At 41.3% G+C, this 17,608-nt stretch overlaps 2 protein-coding genes across 2 annotated transcripts; both read left to right on the top strand.

Annotated features, from left to right (window-relative positions):
- Positions 1-1,940: 1,940 nt before the first annotated feature.
- On the top strand, positions 1,941-7,397 carry LOC309697771 (glutathione S-transferase Mu 3-like). Its single transcript, XM_082519883.1, has 8 exons — positions 1,941-2,072; positions 5,473-5,548; positions 5,629-5,693; positions 5,785-5,866; positions 5,995-6,092; positions 6,193-6,288; positions 6,750-6,860; positions 7,009-7,397. Exons 1-8 carry the CDS (start codon positions 2,037-2,039, stop codon positions 7,096-7,098), a joined length of 654 nt encoding a protein of 217 aa, XP_082376009.1. The 5' UTR covers positions 1,941-2,036; the 3' UTR covers positions 7,099-7,397.
- Positions 7,398-14,460: 7,063 nt separating this feature from the next.
- On the top strand, positions 14,461-17,558 carry LOC309697694 (glutathione S-transferase Mu 3-like; the record flags this gene model as incomplete). The annotated part of the gene is made up of 8 exons (XM_082519808.1): positions 14,461-14,490; positions 15,427-15,538; positions 15,626-15,690; positions 15,788-15,869; positions 16,014-16,111; positions 16,203-16,295; positions 16,977-17,087; positions 17,282-17,558. 8 exons carry the CDS (start codon positions 14,461-14,463, stop codon positions 17,366-17,368), a joined length of 678 nt encoding a protein of 225 aa, XP_082375934.1. The 3' UTR covers positions 17,369-17,558.
- Between the last annotated feature and the right edge of the window lie 50 nt (positions 17,559-17,608).

The following is a 17,608-nucleotide window of genomic DNA, read 5'->3' on the forward strand; positions in this document are numbered from 1 at the left end:
ATGTCCATTACAATAAATTAACAGCAGAAATAAATATGTTTACAGCCTGGCTAAAAACTTTGTTCTGTGAATAATAGCCACTGTATCTGTATCAAGTAATATGCTTTGCTCAATGGTTCATGGCATTATAATAATCATGGATTATTCTAATTATGATATTAAAAACACACACTGTATTTTAAAGAAAATACATTAAGAAACAGATTATATTAGATTCATATTTCAAAAGAGTCAAAAGGCTGATTTTACAGCAGCAACATTATTGTATCTCTACGATTTAAACATTTAATAAGCTTTCTGCCTTGCGCAGAATGGATAGCCAAACAAATTGAATCATCATAAATACATTATTTTATATGTATTACTTTTTGTTGTTGTTGTTCTTATTACTTTGTTATTTTAGCACTAGGAATTGTCACAGCTAGCGGGGCGAGCCGTGTGTAATTTATTAAAGGACCCAAGATGCAGGCACTAGTGATGTGAGTGGGCTTTTATTGAGGAGGATGACGTACAACAAAAGGCAAAGGATGGCGAGAACAGACAAAACCTAACTGGGAAAACTAAGAATAAAACAAATCTGAAACCTAGAGACACAAACGGAGATGCAGGGAGACGTAGACAGATGCAGGGGAACCACACAGGATGACGGAAGGAGATAACGCAGACGAACAAGGAGAGGCAGGAGAACACACAGGGCTTAAATACTCACAGCAGTAATCAAGGGATGGGAGACAGGAGGGGAACACACCGGGGAGAAATCAGAGCTGACAAGGCAGGGGAAATGTAACCTGAACACACTCACATGAGGCAGAGACTTTCAGAATAAAACAATGAACTTAACAGACAGATTCACGAGCAGACACAGGGACACCATGGACAGAGGGAACACAGAGAAGTGTGAGCAGGCAGGCACAGAACAGAAACCTAACAAATGGCAAACCCTAACAAAAGACATGACCAGAATAAACAAGAACATGGAGTAATATAAGGAAACACAAAACACTGAGTCGTCAGACTCAGGACCATGACAGGAATAAATAATAATGGATCAGCACAATGGTGCAAACTTGTGTCATAGTATATACATTATGGAGAAGATGTAAATGTCATTGTGCATGTGTGTGGGCATGTTTTATGGATATATAATTATTACTCAAGTATTTAAAGAGTAATAAACACAATTGTAATGGTTTGGTTCTTTAACGTTTTTCTATCATTACTCTATTATGGATTAGGTGCCAGAGTTGTTAAGTGTGGATAATTAAATAATACATTAATGCAACAGCAAATCGTGCCTTGTTCTCAAATGGACAGCAAGTTGAGAGTGACAAATCAGATGTGGAGATGGAAGTAGGGAGAGAGGCAAAGAGTGAGTAACAGACAGAGCCTAGTTTATTTCCCACCGTTTTTAAAATCTGTTGCATTAAGGTTCCAAGCACTGTTACCGATCTTTGCATTTTATTATTATCCCATAATACTTGTTTAATCAGCCACCATGTCTACAGTCTCAGATCAACACAGCCCTGCCCTCCAGCACTATCAGGAGCAGCAGCAACCCCTCAACACCAACATTGAACCCTATCATTAAAACACAGGCTACATTCCCCCACCTGATGACAGTGATATAGTATGATGCGATTCCATATTATATTCCTGATGAATGTGCTTTGTTGGTATTCAGCCTGGTTCTATGTGCCCTTTGTTAATAACATTGAGCACCTACCCACATCTGTGCACGGCCCTGCACTGTGCAGAACTGAAGATGTTGTTTGTAAAAGAGGAAGAACCTGTTAAAGACAACAAAGAAGCCTGAGATTAGCACGAGATTCACAGAATCACATAGCGTGCAGTAGTTGTTTATGCATAAACCGAAGAACCGGATCAGAGCAGCAATGTGTGACCGCCCGGTTCGCCCCGCCCACTTGCTCCGCCTGTCCCCCTCCACCGGCTCATCTCCCGCCTTCGTGCAGACCTGAGCTCCGCTGCAGAAGCTACTGTCTCTTTCGGCTCCATTTGGTCTCAGAAAGTGATTCAAAATGCCAATGACACTGGCTTACTGGGATATTCGTGGGGTAAGTGGAGCTAACAGGGAGCTGAAAAACTCCATGTGTGCAGCCCGCAGTTGTTCGCAACGGCTGAACCTCCATCTAATCGACAAAAATACCGATTTCCCGTCTTATCATGGCCATTTTTCTGTTTTTAAACCTCGGTGGCGTCTAACCTTTAGCGGATAGCGTTAGTGTGTTTAATTTTTAAGATGTGTAACTGTTTATAGAAACTGTTTGAAGCTCGCTAAGTTATTATGTAACTGCAAAACAGCCGAGCTCGGCGTGCCTTTGCACAAACTGTTATCTTTGTCAGTGTAGCCTGATAGCTGACGTGTTACGCTATTTAGAGCCGAGATGCTAGTAACATTTGAGGTTACATTATTCAACGAGTCAGACTTTAGTGTAGGGTTAGTTGTGTGGGACATATTCATTTCTAAACCTCTTACATTGTCAAAGCACAGGGACGTGTGCACACAGTGCCAGGGCTGCTCGTGTGAGCAGAGTTCAAGTCTCTAAATGGTTTCAGCTGTCTGCAAAATCTCATGAATTTCTGCTCCTCCCATTAATCTAGACTTACTGGCATATGAAGCCATCTGAACAAGCCACGAGAGCTTAACCTTACAGCCTCTTGTTAAAAAATAAAAATATTTATTAGTTATGTTCACGTTTTTTCATAAGGCATGGGAATTTTGTGCAGTTTGCATTACAGAAGGCTCTGCAAACTGTCTCTTTGTGGCCGCTTTAAATATTTTTCGTAATTAATCTAGAGCTAAAGCTGATGATACAGCTATAGAGCTTCTTTATTCACAGGGGGGTTGTTTGAGCAGGTAGCTGAGCACGTGTTATTCTGCAGTTTTTGCACCTGGGGCACTCCTTGGCACAACCCCAGAAGGGATTTGTGTCTCCTCCTAGGGCCGAACCAGGGATCTTTTGTTTGTTAGTAGGGCTGCCACAAACGATTATTTTGATAGTCGACTAGTCACCGATTATTTTTGCGATTAGTCGACTAATCAGATCATCATCCATTGGACGTAAAACTACAGCTTATTGCACCAGCAGCATCTGCTCTTATATAACTATCATTAGCTTACAGCTTTAAGTGTTTAAGGTCTGTGCTAACTAAAAATAAAGACAAGATGATAGTTTATTAAATTTTAATGAAATTTGCAGATTGTTTCGGTGAAGTTTAATAAACTCCTTGCTATCTAAAATATAACAGGACACTGGAGTATATTCTGGAGCATCTCACACTTCTGATAATCAGTTGTCTGCTTGACGTTTATTCAGCTGTGTAAAAACTATAACTTTAATCTCAGACAAACTGATTTACTCAGGAACAAATAAAATACAAAAAAAAGCCAAACAATAACATTTTAAGTTATCTAAGTGACTCATATATATTTAACCTGAGTAGCGAAAGACAGCGGTGGGTTTGAAAACGATTTGCGGGGAGTCCGGTGTTCTCACGGTGCTAGTGAGCCTAGCCCCCGGCTCGCTAACGAGCTAGTGGGTAACAGATGTCTCCGAAAACGTAGGAGCGCTTTTGAAAATATGTGGTGTCCTGATAAACTGAGCAGATATTTGAGGTTTACACAGCTACATTCTCGCCTGAAAATATGTTAAACGTTTATTTTGTGACCCAGAAAGAATAATAAGAGTAACATTAAAACTAACTAACTGCCGCCATTGTTGGAAACTGCGCTGGGCCGCGCTATGAATTCTGGGACACAGCTGCTTCTTCTTCTTCTTCTTCAGGGTTTAACGGTAGCTGACATCCTTGTACATGCAATGCTGCCATCTTCTGTTTCAGTCCGTTATTACACTCTTAAATCCTGCCACTTATTCCTACGTCTTTTGTGATCTTACAAAGCTTCAAACGACGCGTCGACTATTAAATCAGTCGTCGACGATTTTGATAGTCGACGTAATCGTGACTAGTCGACAAATCGTGGCAGCCCTATTTGTTAGACAAACTTGTAGCTATAATGCTGTAATTTTAAAGAGTAGAGTAAAAGTCAATGTAGCTGATTTGAAGATTTACTTCAAATGTTTTACTTTGGGTTTTGATTATTGGAATCATTTTCATGTATCATGGTTTATATTTGCAGTAGTCTTTCCTGCACCACAAGTGGAGTTCAAGAAGTCTTTTACCTGTGCTTCAATTAGCTATAATCGTCTCAATCTTGGATCAATCCAATTCTACATGCTCCATTAAAAGTTACCTCAGGACAAGGTGGTGCAGTATAGTTTAACAGCCATATATTACCTATGTATATGTGTAAAACTATTTTTTTAAAAAACCTTTTTAAAAAGAGGGTTAATTTTATTTTGGTTTAAGCTGGACAGAACTTCGACATTTGTGCTTTGCTCTACAATCCTTATTATATCAGGTTCAGTATTCACACTTAGGAGGGCTCTGTCAGTGTCTGTGTTCAATGTTCACTTCTAGTTCAACACCAAAAGAAGCAGTTGACTTGAAAGTTTGTTATTTACAAAGTTAAGCTGTTAAGGAGGCAGACAAAATAACATAACAGAAATAATACAAACAAAATCCCAAAATTGACCCAGAAAATACCCATCTGAACATGTGCTTTTCTAATAGCCTAAACTGTCTCGGCAAGTCTTTTTGTCTTTTCTGTGAGTAACTCTAGGTGGAATTAACTAATGGCTACTAGTGTAATCATAGAGAAGTGTTGAGCCATAATGATCTCTAATTTCATATTTTTATTTTATTTCTTTTCTTTAATGTGGCAAAGAATTGAGTGAATTAGGGATCCGATTGCAGCTTTAAACCTGGGTGATGTTTTGAAGCTGGCGTGACACGAGCCAAACTGTAGTGTCCTGGGCATGTACAAGCATGTGAAGAGTTTTCACAGCGCCAGGTGCAGTACTGTAAAAGCTAAACTTCTCAAGGGTGAATGTCCCAGTAAATTCACCCCAAGGTCACACCGTACCATTCCCAGAAAAACTGCAAAAAACCTTAGAGCTACATCTCCAAGATTCTGCAGGCCTCAGTGAACATGTTGAATATTAAAGTTCATGAGAGTATAAATGGGGAAAAAGACTGAACAAATGTGTCTTGTTTGGAAGCGCTGACAGGAGAAAGTCTTTTCTCTCCAAAAGCATCATCACAGCAGGGCTTAAATCTTCCAGGTTATAGCTAAACAAACCACAAGACTTCTGAAATTATGTCCTTCATTTACGAAAATGTGCATGGAAACATTCTTGCCCTCTGTAAATTTGGCATCAGATTCATGAAACGTGTACACTGGCCCATTTTGTTTGTACCACAGTAAATCTGTAAATTACGTAAGTGAAGTCCAATGCATGTCCTCTGCCCACATTCTTATGCAGACTTTACAGTTCAGAGGTGCTAATGTACATTAAAAAAAATCTCTCAACTCTGATTTTTGGCTTTTTGCAGCTTGCCCAGCCCATACGCCTCCTGCTGGAGTATACTGGGGAAGAGTACGAGGACAAATACTATGTCTGTGGGGAAGGTAACTTATCATTTCAGCCTATTGATTTAAAGGGGGGAAAAAACTCATAACTCTCTAATTAATTAATTCATGTCTCACAGCTCCAAACTATGACAAGACCTGCTGGACTGATGTAAAAAGCAAACTTGGACTGGACTTTCCCAATGTAAGAGTTTTTTAAAGTGCGACTAAAAATTCAATTGTGAAGAATGCAACAATCAGCTAACATTATTATTGGAATTTATATCTCACTATAGCTACCCTACTTGCTGGATGGAGACAGGAAGATAACACAAAGCAATGCTATCATGAGATACATTGCTCGTAAGCACAACATGTGTAAGTACAGTAGCGTGCATTTTGTTTGAGAAGATTTTTTTTCCAAGTTATATTGTAAATCAATGTTAAACTAATATTACTGTTAGTTTCTTTATTATTTATGTGAATCTTGTAAACTTTGACAACAGGTGGAGAGACTGAGGGTGAAAAGGTTCGAGTGGACATCATTGAGAACCAGTCCATGGACTTTAGAAATGGGTTTGTGAGGCTATGCTACACCAACTTTGTGAGTGTTTAATTAAAATAAAAAATATCCATAAATATAAATATTCTTTGAATTCCCTAAAACTCCACTAACGCTAGTGTCATCTCTCTGGTTTCTTCAGGATGAGATGAAGCCTGATTACCTAAAGATGCTTCCAAATACACTAAAGCAGTTCTCCGATTTCCTCGGAGATCGGAAGTGGTTTGCCGGTGACAAGGTATACCTGTCCATAAATATGAGAGGAGTCTTGTTTTAAAGCTGCTTTTACAGATTTAAATTTAATAGACAAACTGGGGGCAGAATTTGACAATTTGAGGCCCTTTTTCTCACTCTAAATTGTACATTGTTTTTAGATGTGAACATAAATTATTTTGTTAGTTGTGCAGAGAAAAACCTGTACTTTTTATGCTGTGCTAGCTCATCAGTATTAGGCAGGATGCAGCCTAAATTTAATACTGGTTCTTAAACTGATTTATAAATAATTGGAGGAGAAGGTGAACCTGGCAGTAAGTTTGTGGATAGAAAATCAAAGTGTTGAACTTTAGTGTTCTAGGGCTTCATAAAGCTGCAGAAGTGTCCGATTCTCTGCAGGTTTAACGTGGCTGGTGACTTATTGTTTGATTTACACCACAGATTCTGTTACTTCTAACATGCTTATGCAACTTTTCTTCACAACAGATCACTTTTGTGGACTTCATTATGTACGAGCTGTTGGACCAACACAGGCTCTTTGATTCCAAATGCCTGGATGACTGCAAGAACCTCACAGACTTTTTAAACCGTTTTGAGGTGAGAACAGTCAAAGTCTTTGCATTAATGATGTAATTTAACCTTTATTTTTTTACCTTTCTTTGTGTGGTGTTGGCTCTGGAGTTTCCTTTCGTTTCTTAAAATTCCAGTGTTTTTATTTTAATCAACGGCCATTATGTCATTGCAGGCTCTGGAGAAGATCGCTGCATACATGAAGTCACCAAGATTCATGAAGGCTCCGATAAACAACAAGATGGCCAAATTTGGAAACAAATAGTAAATAACAGTGCCTTTTATGCCCTGGAAAATTCCTGAAAAATGTTAATTAATGAAACTGTCAAATTAACACCAAAGTCATGACTGGAAAAAAAAAAAAGTGCCATTTTGCTCTCTGACTGGTAGATTTGATGGTGTTTAATTACGTAACATGCCGTTTGTAAAACCATTAATGATTTCAGATTTGGGGCGGTCCGGACTAATTTGTACTGAAACATTTCTAATGAAAGCACTTATTGTTAGAATTTATAACCTTTTGTTTGTTTGTTTTTTGGCACATTAAAGTGAATTTTGTTCTGACTCTTTGTTGGTGTTTCAATCTTAGCGTAATGTCCTGCACAGCAAGTCGCATCAAAATGTATCTGATGTAGTTTAATGCAGCACGAGAGCAGAAAATGCATCCGGTTCTTGATTTGAGCCATCTACTGTCCACTGAAGCCTCTTCAGAAATGGTTTCTGTGGAATGGTGGCTGTCAGGGAGCCATTTTTTAATGAAGGGGGGATTTAGAAAAAAAAATGTATGGAGGCAGTTTGAGCGGTATAACAATGAGTGCCTATAGCCATCTGTAAAACACAGTGGAAGCTCTGTCATGGTTTGGGGCTGCATCTCAGCCAGTGGTGTTGGAGATCTTGTCAAAATTTATGAGGCATTGTTTTTAACAATGTCTCAATAGAGAAGAGGACAAAAGCCAGCCAATATTGAAATAAGTGCCCTGAATGTCCTTTAAGAAGCCTGGAGAACTGTTCCTGAAGACAAGCAAAATTACAAAAAAGCTCTAAAATATTTCCAAGAATTTGATCTTTCAACATGTTTGGTCTTTTTGTGTCAAAACGGTTACCATAATTCTGACATTTCTTTTGTCGTGTGACAAATGTTGAACTAAACATTCTCTACATTTTGCATAGTAAATCCTACATCTCTGCCCAGCTCTCATTAACACCGTCATTAACATCTGAAATGATCTGAAACATCCAACGACATGAATGCTTTAAAAGCATCAACATCAGCTCTTCTCTGACAGCATGGTGGGAGTTTCTAAAATTGACGGCGTCTTCATTAATCCCATGCAAACGTACACCTATCTGGAACAACCCTGACATATTACAAAACAATAATATGATAAACTTTTCAGATTGGAGTGATAAAGGAATCAAATACTTAGAACATATACTAGAAGGAACAGAATTTATTTCATTTGACGGACTAGTTACACAATATGGGATCAACAAGAAAAGATTTTTAGAATATCAACAAATTAAATCCATAGTAAAAAAGAAATTTAAACCGGGTCAAGTTGAACTACAAACACCACCAAGTGTGGTTCAATTTCTTACTCTTAAACCCCCCAAATTACTATCCAAAATATACAGAATGCTTTCTAAAACAGATGAATCAATATCACTTCCTATTGCAAAATGGGAAGCGGATTTATCAGTTAACTTAGACCTAAACTTCTGGTCTCAGATTTGCTTAAAAACCTTTCATCTAATTAGAAATCCCAGTCTTCAATTAATTCAATACAAAATATTACATAGAGTGCACTATACAGGTCATCGGATGTTCAAGATGGGCTTTACGTCTACCGACAACTGCTCACACTGCCAAACCAATTCACCGGACAATTATATCCACGCTCTTTGGTTCTGTCCACCAGTTCAGAAGTTTTGGCGCGAGATATGTGAAGACTTATCGAAGTGTCTGAAATGTAACATTCCAACTTCCCCCTTAGTGTGTTTGTTGGGCAGCTTAGATAATGTCACTTCAGAAAAGAATATCGCCCATATGGTTTTCACTGCCCTATGCATAGCCAAGAAAACTGTCCTCATGAACTGGAAAAATAAAAATAATCTTAATTCTAACCAATATAGAAATTATCTATTAGATTACATTAGCCTTGATACAGCCTCTGCCACCACATCAGATCAATTGCTCTGGGCTCCTTTGATCAGCTCCATCACCTAGTGGGGGTGGGGGGTCATAGTTTGGTCCCGCCTTCACTGTTGTGATTGGTGTGGGGGTAGGGACAGGCTTAGGGCGTCGGGGGGTTCCCCGGAGGCATTTTCCTTGGGGGGCTCAACCCGGGGTAGCGGTCATGTCCGGTTAGGGGCTCTGTTGGCTCTCAGGTGACTGTTTCCTCGCGGCTGCGTGCAGCGGGGCTAGGGGAGGGTCTGTGCTGACGGACGTGGGTTACTGACCTGGTAGCCTGGCTGCCCCTGGGTGGGTCCGGGATGGGCGTGAGGTTCTGGGGGCGCTCCGTCTCTGGGCTGGGACCCGGACCGGGCCTCGGGGGCTTGGGTCCTGGTTGGTGTGTTGCCGGGGTTGTGGGCGGGTGGGTGCATGGGGGCCCAGCCCTGGAGCAGGGTGCCGCCGGTGCGTCGAGCCACCTGGGGGGCTCTTCAACTGGTGGGGGAGATTGTCACATCTTGCAGGAGCTTTCCTCTCCTCAGGAGCTCCCTCTGCAGGAGGGGGAGATACAGGAGAGGTGGAGGAAGATCTCAGCCTGGGTGTTTATTGTCTTATGTAGTCTGGAAGATGAGTGGATGGTGGGGTGGGTGCAGTTTTCTCTGTGGTGGGGTTGGGTGGACTGTCCCGGGCTCTGTGGGGCCGGGCGGCGCTGCTGCACTGGGCCCCGGTCTGGATGGGCCTGGGCCCCCTTTCCCTGGCGGGTCGCGGAGTATGGGGGTGCCTACTGGGGTCAGCGGGGGAGCTGGCCCCAGGGAGGGGTCACTTGCCCCTCCCTTCCTTCCCTCCCCATCTCCAGCTGCCTCCCTCTTCCCGCTCCACCACAACCACCCACACATGCAGGGCCTTGGAGTAGGGGTATGTCACCAGGGTGCAGAGGAGGCTACCCCCCCCTCTGTCCCCTTCTGGCTGCCTCTGCCTCAATTTTATCCCACAACTTAGACATTCACATTACTCACACTCTCATTACACATACATATAGGATCTTGGGGGTGGGCACGATATACGGAGTCCAAAGTACCATCAGGGTGTACACCCCACCCCTGGCATCGTTGCCCACCTCTCAATTTTAAATACACGTAGACATTGAGGGCTAGCAGGAGGGACCATGCGCTTACCTGCTGCTCTCTGGCAGGTAGCTCCAAGCCCTCCTGGGTTTTAAATGCACCTTAGAACACACATGCATCAACACTACAATGAGCGGGTGGAGGGAGGTTTGGAGTCTTCTCTCACCCCCATTCTCTGCGACCTGCTGGAGCAGGGGGGCTAGGAGGAGGAGTTGGCCGTCCGACTGCGGTCTGGAGTGTGGAGCCTTCCTGCTGCTGCGGAGTCGGGGCGGTCTGCCTCCCCCCACCGCAGGGAAAAGGGAAACACCACCTGGGTCTGGGTGCAGTTCCCCCCTCCAGGGGCGGGGGCACCTAGACCCGGTTTGTAGAGTACGCTTGGGGAGTGTGATCGTGTGTACAACGTCTCTTTATGTCTGTCTCCACGTTGGTTGAGTGTGGAGTAAGTGCATATGAGAGCATGAGGGTGGGAATGGATGTTTGTATCTGTGTGTGCCTGTATGTCTGTGTCTATATGTCAGGTTGGGTGTCAGGCGCCACCTCTCTGGGGACATCTCAGGCCCTCCAAGGTTTGGAGGCCTATCTCCCCCTACCACCACTTCCCCTGCCAGTGGCGGACCCCCTCAGACATCGGTGCGTTGGTGGTTCTTTGTGTCCGGGGATGGGCATCCAGGTACACACCGGCTCACTCCTTGGCGGCCGCTTATCGGGGCCTGGAGCCTGGGGCTCGCTCGGGCCACTTCGGAGGTGGGGTGCCCCCGGCCTCTCGGCCTGGGGCTCGGTCACTCAGGCGCAGCTGGCTGCCGGCGGAGCTCACGGGCGCGTCACTGCAACTCCCCCTGGCTTCTGCTCCGCGGCTGCTGAGTGAGCCCTCATCTGGGACTCTCCTGAGCTCTTTCTGGGACAGTGGCGCAGCTGCCCCTCTGTTGGTCTTCCTTGGTCTCTTGTGTTCTGGGGGCCTCTGGATGTCTGGAGTTTTGATCTCCTCCACACCTGCTTCACGCCGTGGAGGACGGGGCTGTGGCCCCCCCACACCCTCTAGCAGATTATTACATGAAGGAACCTTTTAAAAAAACAAGCGCGTCCATGCTCACAGGTGTACACACGGGTGATCACACCCACAAACTACACCCTTTTTGGCTCCTACCTCAAAGCACACTGTGTTCTGTTGATCTTATGTGCTGCACAATAATGTTTAATATTTAGTATTTACTGTCATATTCCCATATATCATTGTGATGTTGTTTATTCTATTACTCTTGTTCTCTTCTGCTTGTTTTCTTTTTTCTTTCTCAGCAGGTGATCCAGGTGATTGATATATGCATTTTTTTTTCTCTGCCCGTTCTGTTGGTTTTTGTCTTTTGCCCTTCTCCCCCGTCCCTCTTCTCAGCTGTTTCTCTTTCCCTCTTTCTTTCTCCCCTTCTTTCCCCCAGTCAAGTCTGTCCCGTATTCAGTAAGTGAAAATAAAATAAACAATAAAAGGTGAATCAAATGGACCATTACGGCAAGGCTGGGATGGTCAGTTTGGTAAAGTAAATCCGTTGGGCATCTTTCTTTGCCTTTAGACAACAATTCTGAGGGCAAAAGAGCCAAACGGGACAGGCCAAAAAAAACCAAAAAAAACATCTGAAATGAGTACGTCAGAGGGACAGCTCAGGTTGAGCAGTTTGGAAACAAAGTTAGAGAAGCAAGGCTGAGATGGTTTGGACATGTGCAGAGAGGGTATCGTGGGTATTTTGAACAAGGGATGTTGAAGATGGAGCACCCAGGCAGGAGGAGAAGATGAAGACTACATAGAAGATTCATGGTTGCAGTGAAGGAGGACATGAAGACGGTTGGTGTGAAACAAAAGGATACCATTGAAGAAGAGGGCGATTAGAATATTGAAGTGTCTGTTTTTCTGTATTTTCACAGTTTGTGTCATATTTCTTTTTCAAGCTTTCATAATGTTAACAGATAATAAAGTTTGCATGTACACTGGCTCCAACACTGACTGATCAAAGATGGAAGTCATCTGCATCAACTGTACAAAGAGAGAATTTCTTGCAATTTTAGCAATGTTGATTAATAATTTTGTAAAGGTAGGATGGAGAGTGGAAGTTCAAGGCACCAGGAGCGCAGGGCATATATGGATGACTGAGATGTTACATGAAAGCGTTCCATAAGAGTGCCAAGCAAATAAAGGTTGTAGAGACCATATACGAGTAGAAGGCTGCCAGAAAGATAGAGTAGACTGAGATAGCAGGCTTTTATAACTTGAAATAACATGACAGGTTTGGCCACCTATCTGAAAATAAGCAAAGGAAAGCAAGCTACAGCATGAAGCCATTAGGGTCAGCTTACTTTTAGATCAACAAAATACACACTTATGCCTCTGCACTAGCAGTAATATCTCAGTAAAGGCTTAAAAATATATATGTTCAGATTGGGCACAAACACTAACGTGGACTCAAGGACAAACTGATTAGCATGCAGCGGTCAAAGATCGAAATCATCATGACTGCGCAAAACAATTTTTTCCATGTTTATTATGAACATTAACAAAGTCTCCACTTATTGTTTGAGACAGTTTAAGATTACAATCAGATACAGCCTGACTTAGTAAATCTAAGACTAGAAAATGAGATATTCAAATATTATTTTAATGGCTTTTCTGTTTATATTATCTGTCTATAGTGAGTCTCTTCAAGTTCATTAAAAGGTTTTGATAAAGCAAGTTTAACCTGCTCCATTAACATTTTTGTTTACATGTAGCAAATAAATTTACAGCAAACAGACAAATTTAAAATGCTAACACAGCCAGTCCTGAACTTTTTAACGTAATATATTTTTGGTGCTGCAAAAAAGATGGATGAGGTGGAAAGCAGCCAAACTGGTTTAAAATGCGATATAACGGCCATTTAATAATGTCCATGGTCAAAATGGAGATCGTGGTTGAATAGTTGTGGGACCTGGAGGAGGCCCCGAAAATTCTCCATCTTCAGTATTCTTCAAATATTCTTACTCTCAAAGCAAATGCATTTAGAAGTGGTTTCTAAAGTAACAAGCATTGAGGGCATTATTGATTAAGAACACAGGGAGTAACCACTTGTACTAGTAGCTGATAATCATTGGAGTTCTGTGGAAATATGACAGAGCGAGTAAAAAGATGTGAAACAAAGACTGCTTTGTTTTCATGTCCAGCTCATCTCCACCCCTGATGTGGGTCACATTCTGCAGAAAGCTCAAACCAATTATAAACCTCAATCTCTTCAAAATTAAAGAACTAAGAAACGCATCAAATTTTGAGTAACGTATCTCTGAGTAATAGTACAGTCAGTGACGTATGCTGATCCTCTCCCTCCGTGTTCAGTCCTTGCACAAGTTAAACCAATTTTTTTGTTTGTTTGTTTGTTTGTTTGTTTGTTTGTTTTTTAGGGAACTGAAAGTGAGCCAACTCTACAAACTCCTCCTTTCAGTTTGGGTCTTGGTGTCATCAGTATGACTGATTGTTCAAAGCATTGTGTGTCCACCCAGAGACATGTACGTGCTGTTTGTAAAAGGTTCGGTAATCCTGGTTGTGTTTGTTAAAAATACACATTACTGGGACTTCTAAGTGCCTTTTCTTATGTTTGACTTTCATTTTTAATAAGAATGAGTAGAAAAGATGACCTGACCTGTCAGCGTGTACTGGACACAATGAAGACAGGATTTATATTTAAGTTACGTTTCACGTTTAACAAAACGACCCTTTGTTTTATCGAAGGTTTTATCTGGCACGAGAAATTACATCAAGATTGCACGTAGACTAGCTTGTGCAAAGTCTGTCCTCTGATAAAGACAGTAGTGTAAATCTGGTAACTGAACTGTGACTTGGCAAAAATGAACTTCATATCGGTCTTCGTCTTGTTCTTTAGATGTCTGTGAATCCCGATTTGCAGACTCACCGTGACTCAGCTATCTCTTTGATAACAAAGACAGATTCATACATAGTCTGTGTCAATCACTGACGAGTCTCATGCAGGGCAGATTCTTAGTGGAGGATATTCGTTATCAAATATTACATTATCATAAAGAATGCAGATGTGTAGATGAGACATTTACATGAAAGGAAGACATTGAGAGCAACACACACACACACACACACACACACACACACACACACGCATGAATGTCTTCACAGTCCAGCATCATGCAGCAGATTTATTGTATCCATGAACCAAAAGATAAGAGAAGCACGGCCCACCTGTTGTCCCCTTTTATAGGCTGCAGACAGCAGCTCACCAACCACACTTTGCACCACCGCAGCTGCCCAGGTCTCCCTCAGCTACATTTGGAAAAGGGATTCAAAATGACAATGATACTGGGTTACTGGGATACTCGCGGGGTAAGTTCTACTTTCATTGTTGAATTAAAGAGCTCCTACTTTGAAACAAATCCAGGAAATGTTGAGTTTGTATTTACAGTGTAATAAAGTCACCCTAAGCGTACAGGGTCAAAGGAGGCTGACTGATTGTTGTAGCACTGCTGTTTAGTTATTATATCAAACAGAGCTAATAAAAAAATCTAGATTATCTTCAGCAGCTGAGGTCAATAAAGGTACTGTCAATAAAACAACTGTTCCTAATTTTGACCTTTTTAACAGGTCCAAAAGATATAATGAGGTTATTTTGTTGCCTTTTATTTTTACGCATTAAAGTAACCAACCCTTTAAGATGGTTGCAAGGCGGTTTTCTTTCATATTATTTCATGTTAGAGTTGACTCTATGAACACTTTGATGTAATCAGATGAAATTTGCAAAAATGGATTGATGTGGATCAAAAGTTTTGCAGGTGACCAACCTCCTAATTTCTCATCACAAAATTCATTTTTAATAATGAAAACTGCATTCTGCCAAGAGCAGCACAAGTTATGTCCTCCAAAACGAAGAGAACCAATGACGTATCTACACATAACACAGTGTAGGTCTTACACGCGTGTTTGGCATGGCAAACGTCTGAAGGAAAATTGATGAAACCTCCGTTAGAAGCTAGAGTAGGTTGACTGTGGTTCAGTATGTGTGATCTCTGGACCAATACAGCCCAGGTGCCTTATTCTACCTTATAAATAAGAAATTTGTCTAAAAATGGATGTGCAGAACAACGCAAATCTGTGAGTTATTGAAGTTACTGCTACTGTGCCACGTGCGTAAATGCGCAAATAATCTTTTTCCTGCGTTCCATGTGAGACTACGATTATTTAAGTCAGTACTGCAGGATTCCAGTTGCTATCCAATTGCACACTTTCAAATACTCTAGCAGTATACTAGCCTAAAAAACACAGATATGTGTGTCTCACCTGATTATTGGACATTTGCAGCTTGGCCAGCACATCCGCCTCCTGCTGGAGTACACCGGAGACAAGTATGAGGAAAAGCAATACGTCTGTGGGGAAGGTAACTAAGCATTTTAACCCAGTGATACAAATCTGTCATAATTCGGGCTGAGCATCGGGTTTACTCACGTCACGTTTTCTTACGCAGCTCCCGACTACGACAAGAGCCAATGGACTGACGTCAAATTCAAACTTGGAATGGACTTTCCCAACGTAAGAGAGTTTAACCTGTAAATATAAAATTATTTGGAAAGTTTGCAAATTTAAACCATCGGCTAACACTAATGCTGCAATTCACATCTCACCATAGCTACCCTACTTGGTCGATGGAAACAGGAAAATACCGCAAAGCAATGCTATCATGAGATACATTGCTCGTAAGCACAACATGTGTAAGTTTAAAAAATTTATAACAAATTAATACTTTGTTCAAAAGAGGCGATTTCTTTGTAGATTTTTACATTATATTAATTGACAAACTAATACTGCCAATGCTTTTAAGTAACTCGGACCTCTATGGTGTCGTTTGATAACAGGTGGAGAGACTGAGGATGAAAAGATCCGAGTGGACGTCCTGGAGAATCAGGCCATGGACCTCAGGCTTGCCTTTATTAAGCTGACCTACTTAAACATTGTGCGTGTTAAATTTTAAAGAAGAAAGAAAAAATATTCATTTTAATAACTGCTAATTTCTACTAAAGCCAATTTCATTTCTCTGACATCAGGATCAGAAGCCAGACTACCTGAAGAATCTGCAGTGTACACTGAAGCAGTTCTCGGATTTCCTCGGAGGAAGAAAGTGGTTTGTTGGTGACAAGGTATGCTACTCCATAAACAAGAAAGGAGAGTCTTTGTATTTGCTTTGTATTCAGTGCCCACACTAGGGGGCGGAATTTGAAAAGAAAAGAAAAGAAAAGAAAAGAAAAGAAAAGAAAAGAAAAGAAAAGAAAAGAAAAGAAAAGGAAAGGAATTTCTGTGTAGGCTGTTTTTTCCACTCTGAAGTGCTCATCATTGTGGATGCAAGTCTAAACTGTCACCTGTTTCTGTGGGACAGGAGTCAGGGGGGATGTTTGCATTGCAAAAATCAAACTGCTGACTCTGCAATTAGCCATTAACACATTTTATTGCCTGAGCCAAGACTACTATGGAAGCTTGTTAAAACCACTGGGGGAAAATGCCATCTATCAAAAGTCAGATTATTATTTCAATAGTCCAAAAGTTTGAGTTAATAACCCAAAGTTTGTATTTGTAAATGGCAAAAATGTTTTTTTAAGTGGCAGAAACAAACTTCCATAAATACCGGTTCTTGATTACACCTGGGCTGTTTAGAGATGATTAGAGCGATGAAAGCGAACCAGACAGTAAGTTTGTGAATGGAAAACAAAATGTTGAACTTTGATAGGCTATAAAATTTCGCAGAGAGGACCGGCTTTCTTTAAGTTTAATGCTGCTCATGAATTATTGTTTGATTATACTATAAATTCTGCTGCCTTCAACAGATCACTTTTGTGGACTTCGTTATGTACGAGCTGTTGGATGAACACAGGGCCCTCGAGCCTAAATGCCTGGAGAACTTCAAGAACCTCAATGATCTAATGAAACGTTTTGAGGTGAGAAGACTTCAGTGTTCATCAGATACCATCAGTGCAACTTACACTTTGTATTTTCTCAAATATATACTACAAAGTTATTCAGTCACTTTGGCTTCTTTCCCGGAGCCCCCATGTCAATGACATTACTGAAACTCACCGCTAGGTAGCTTTTGCTTTGTTTTTTAACCAGATGTCTTCCTATATCGTTGTAGGCTCTGGAGAGGATTGCTGCCTACATGAAGTCACCAAGATTCATGAAGTGTCCGATAAACAACAGGATGGCCCAGTGGGGAAAGTAACAAGGCCGAGAAAGTCCTGAAAAATGTTAATTAATGCAACTGCTGAAATAACATCAATGTTAACTTTGCTTGTACCCTGCTTTAATCACATTACACTGCCAAAAATATGTTCAAGCCATTAAACTCAGTTATGGTTTTAGGTTTGTGGGGGAAAAAATAATAATTTGCACTGATCACGAGGACATTTTTTTTTAAAACAGATTAAAGAAACTGTTGTTCTGACTTTTCTGTTTTGGCGAT

This window comes from Aulonocara stuartgranti (genome assembly GCF_965226115.1).
Source record: "Aulonocara stuartgranti genome assembly, chromosome: 20".
NCBI lineage: Eukaryota > Metazoa > Chordata > Actinopteri > Cichliformes > Cichlidae > Aulonocara > Aulonocara stuartgranti.

Excerpts from the sequence above, each read along its gene's own strand:
- LOC309697771 (XM_082519883.1), top strand. The coding sequence starts at position 2,037 with ATGCCAATGACACTGGCTTACTGGGATATTCGTGGG. Across the intron at positions 6,093-6,192 it reads GGCTATGCTACACCAACTTT|GATGAGATGAAGCCTGATTA; the intron begins GTGAGTGTTTAA and ends TGGTTTCTTCAG. Across the intron at positions 6,861-7,008 it reads ACTTTTTAAACCGTTTTGAG|GCTCTGGAGAAGATCGCTGC; the intron begins GTGAGAACAGTC and ends ATGTCATTGCAG.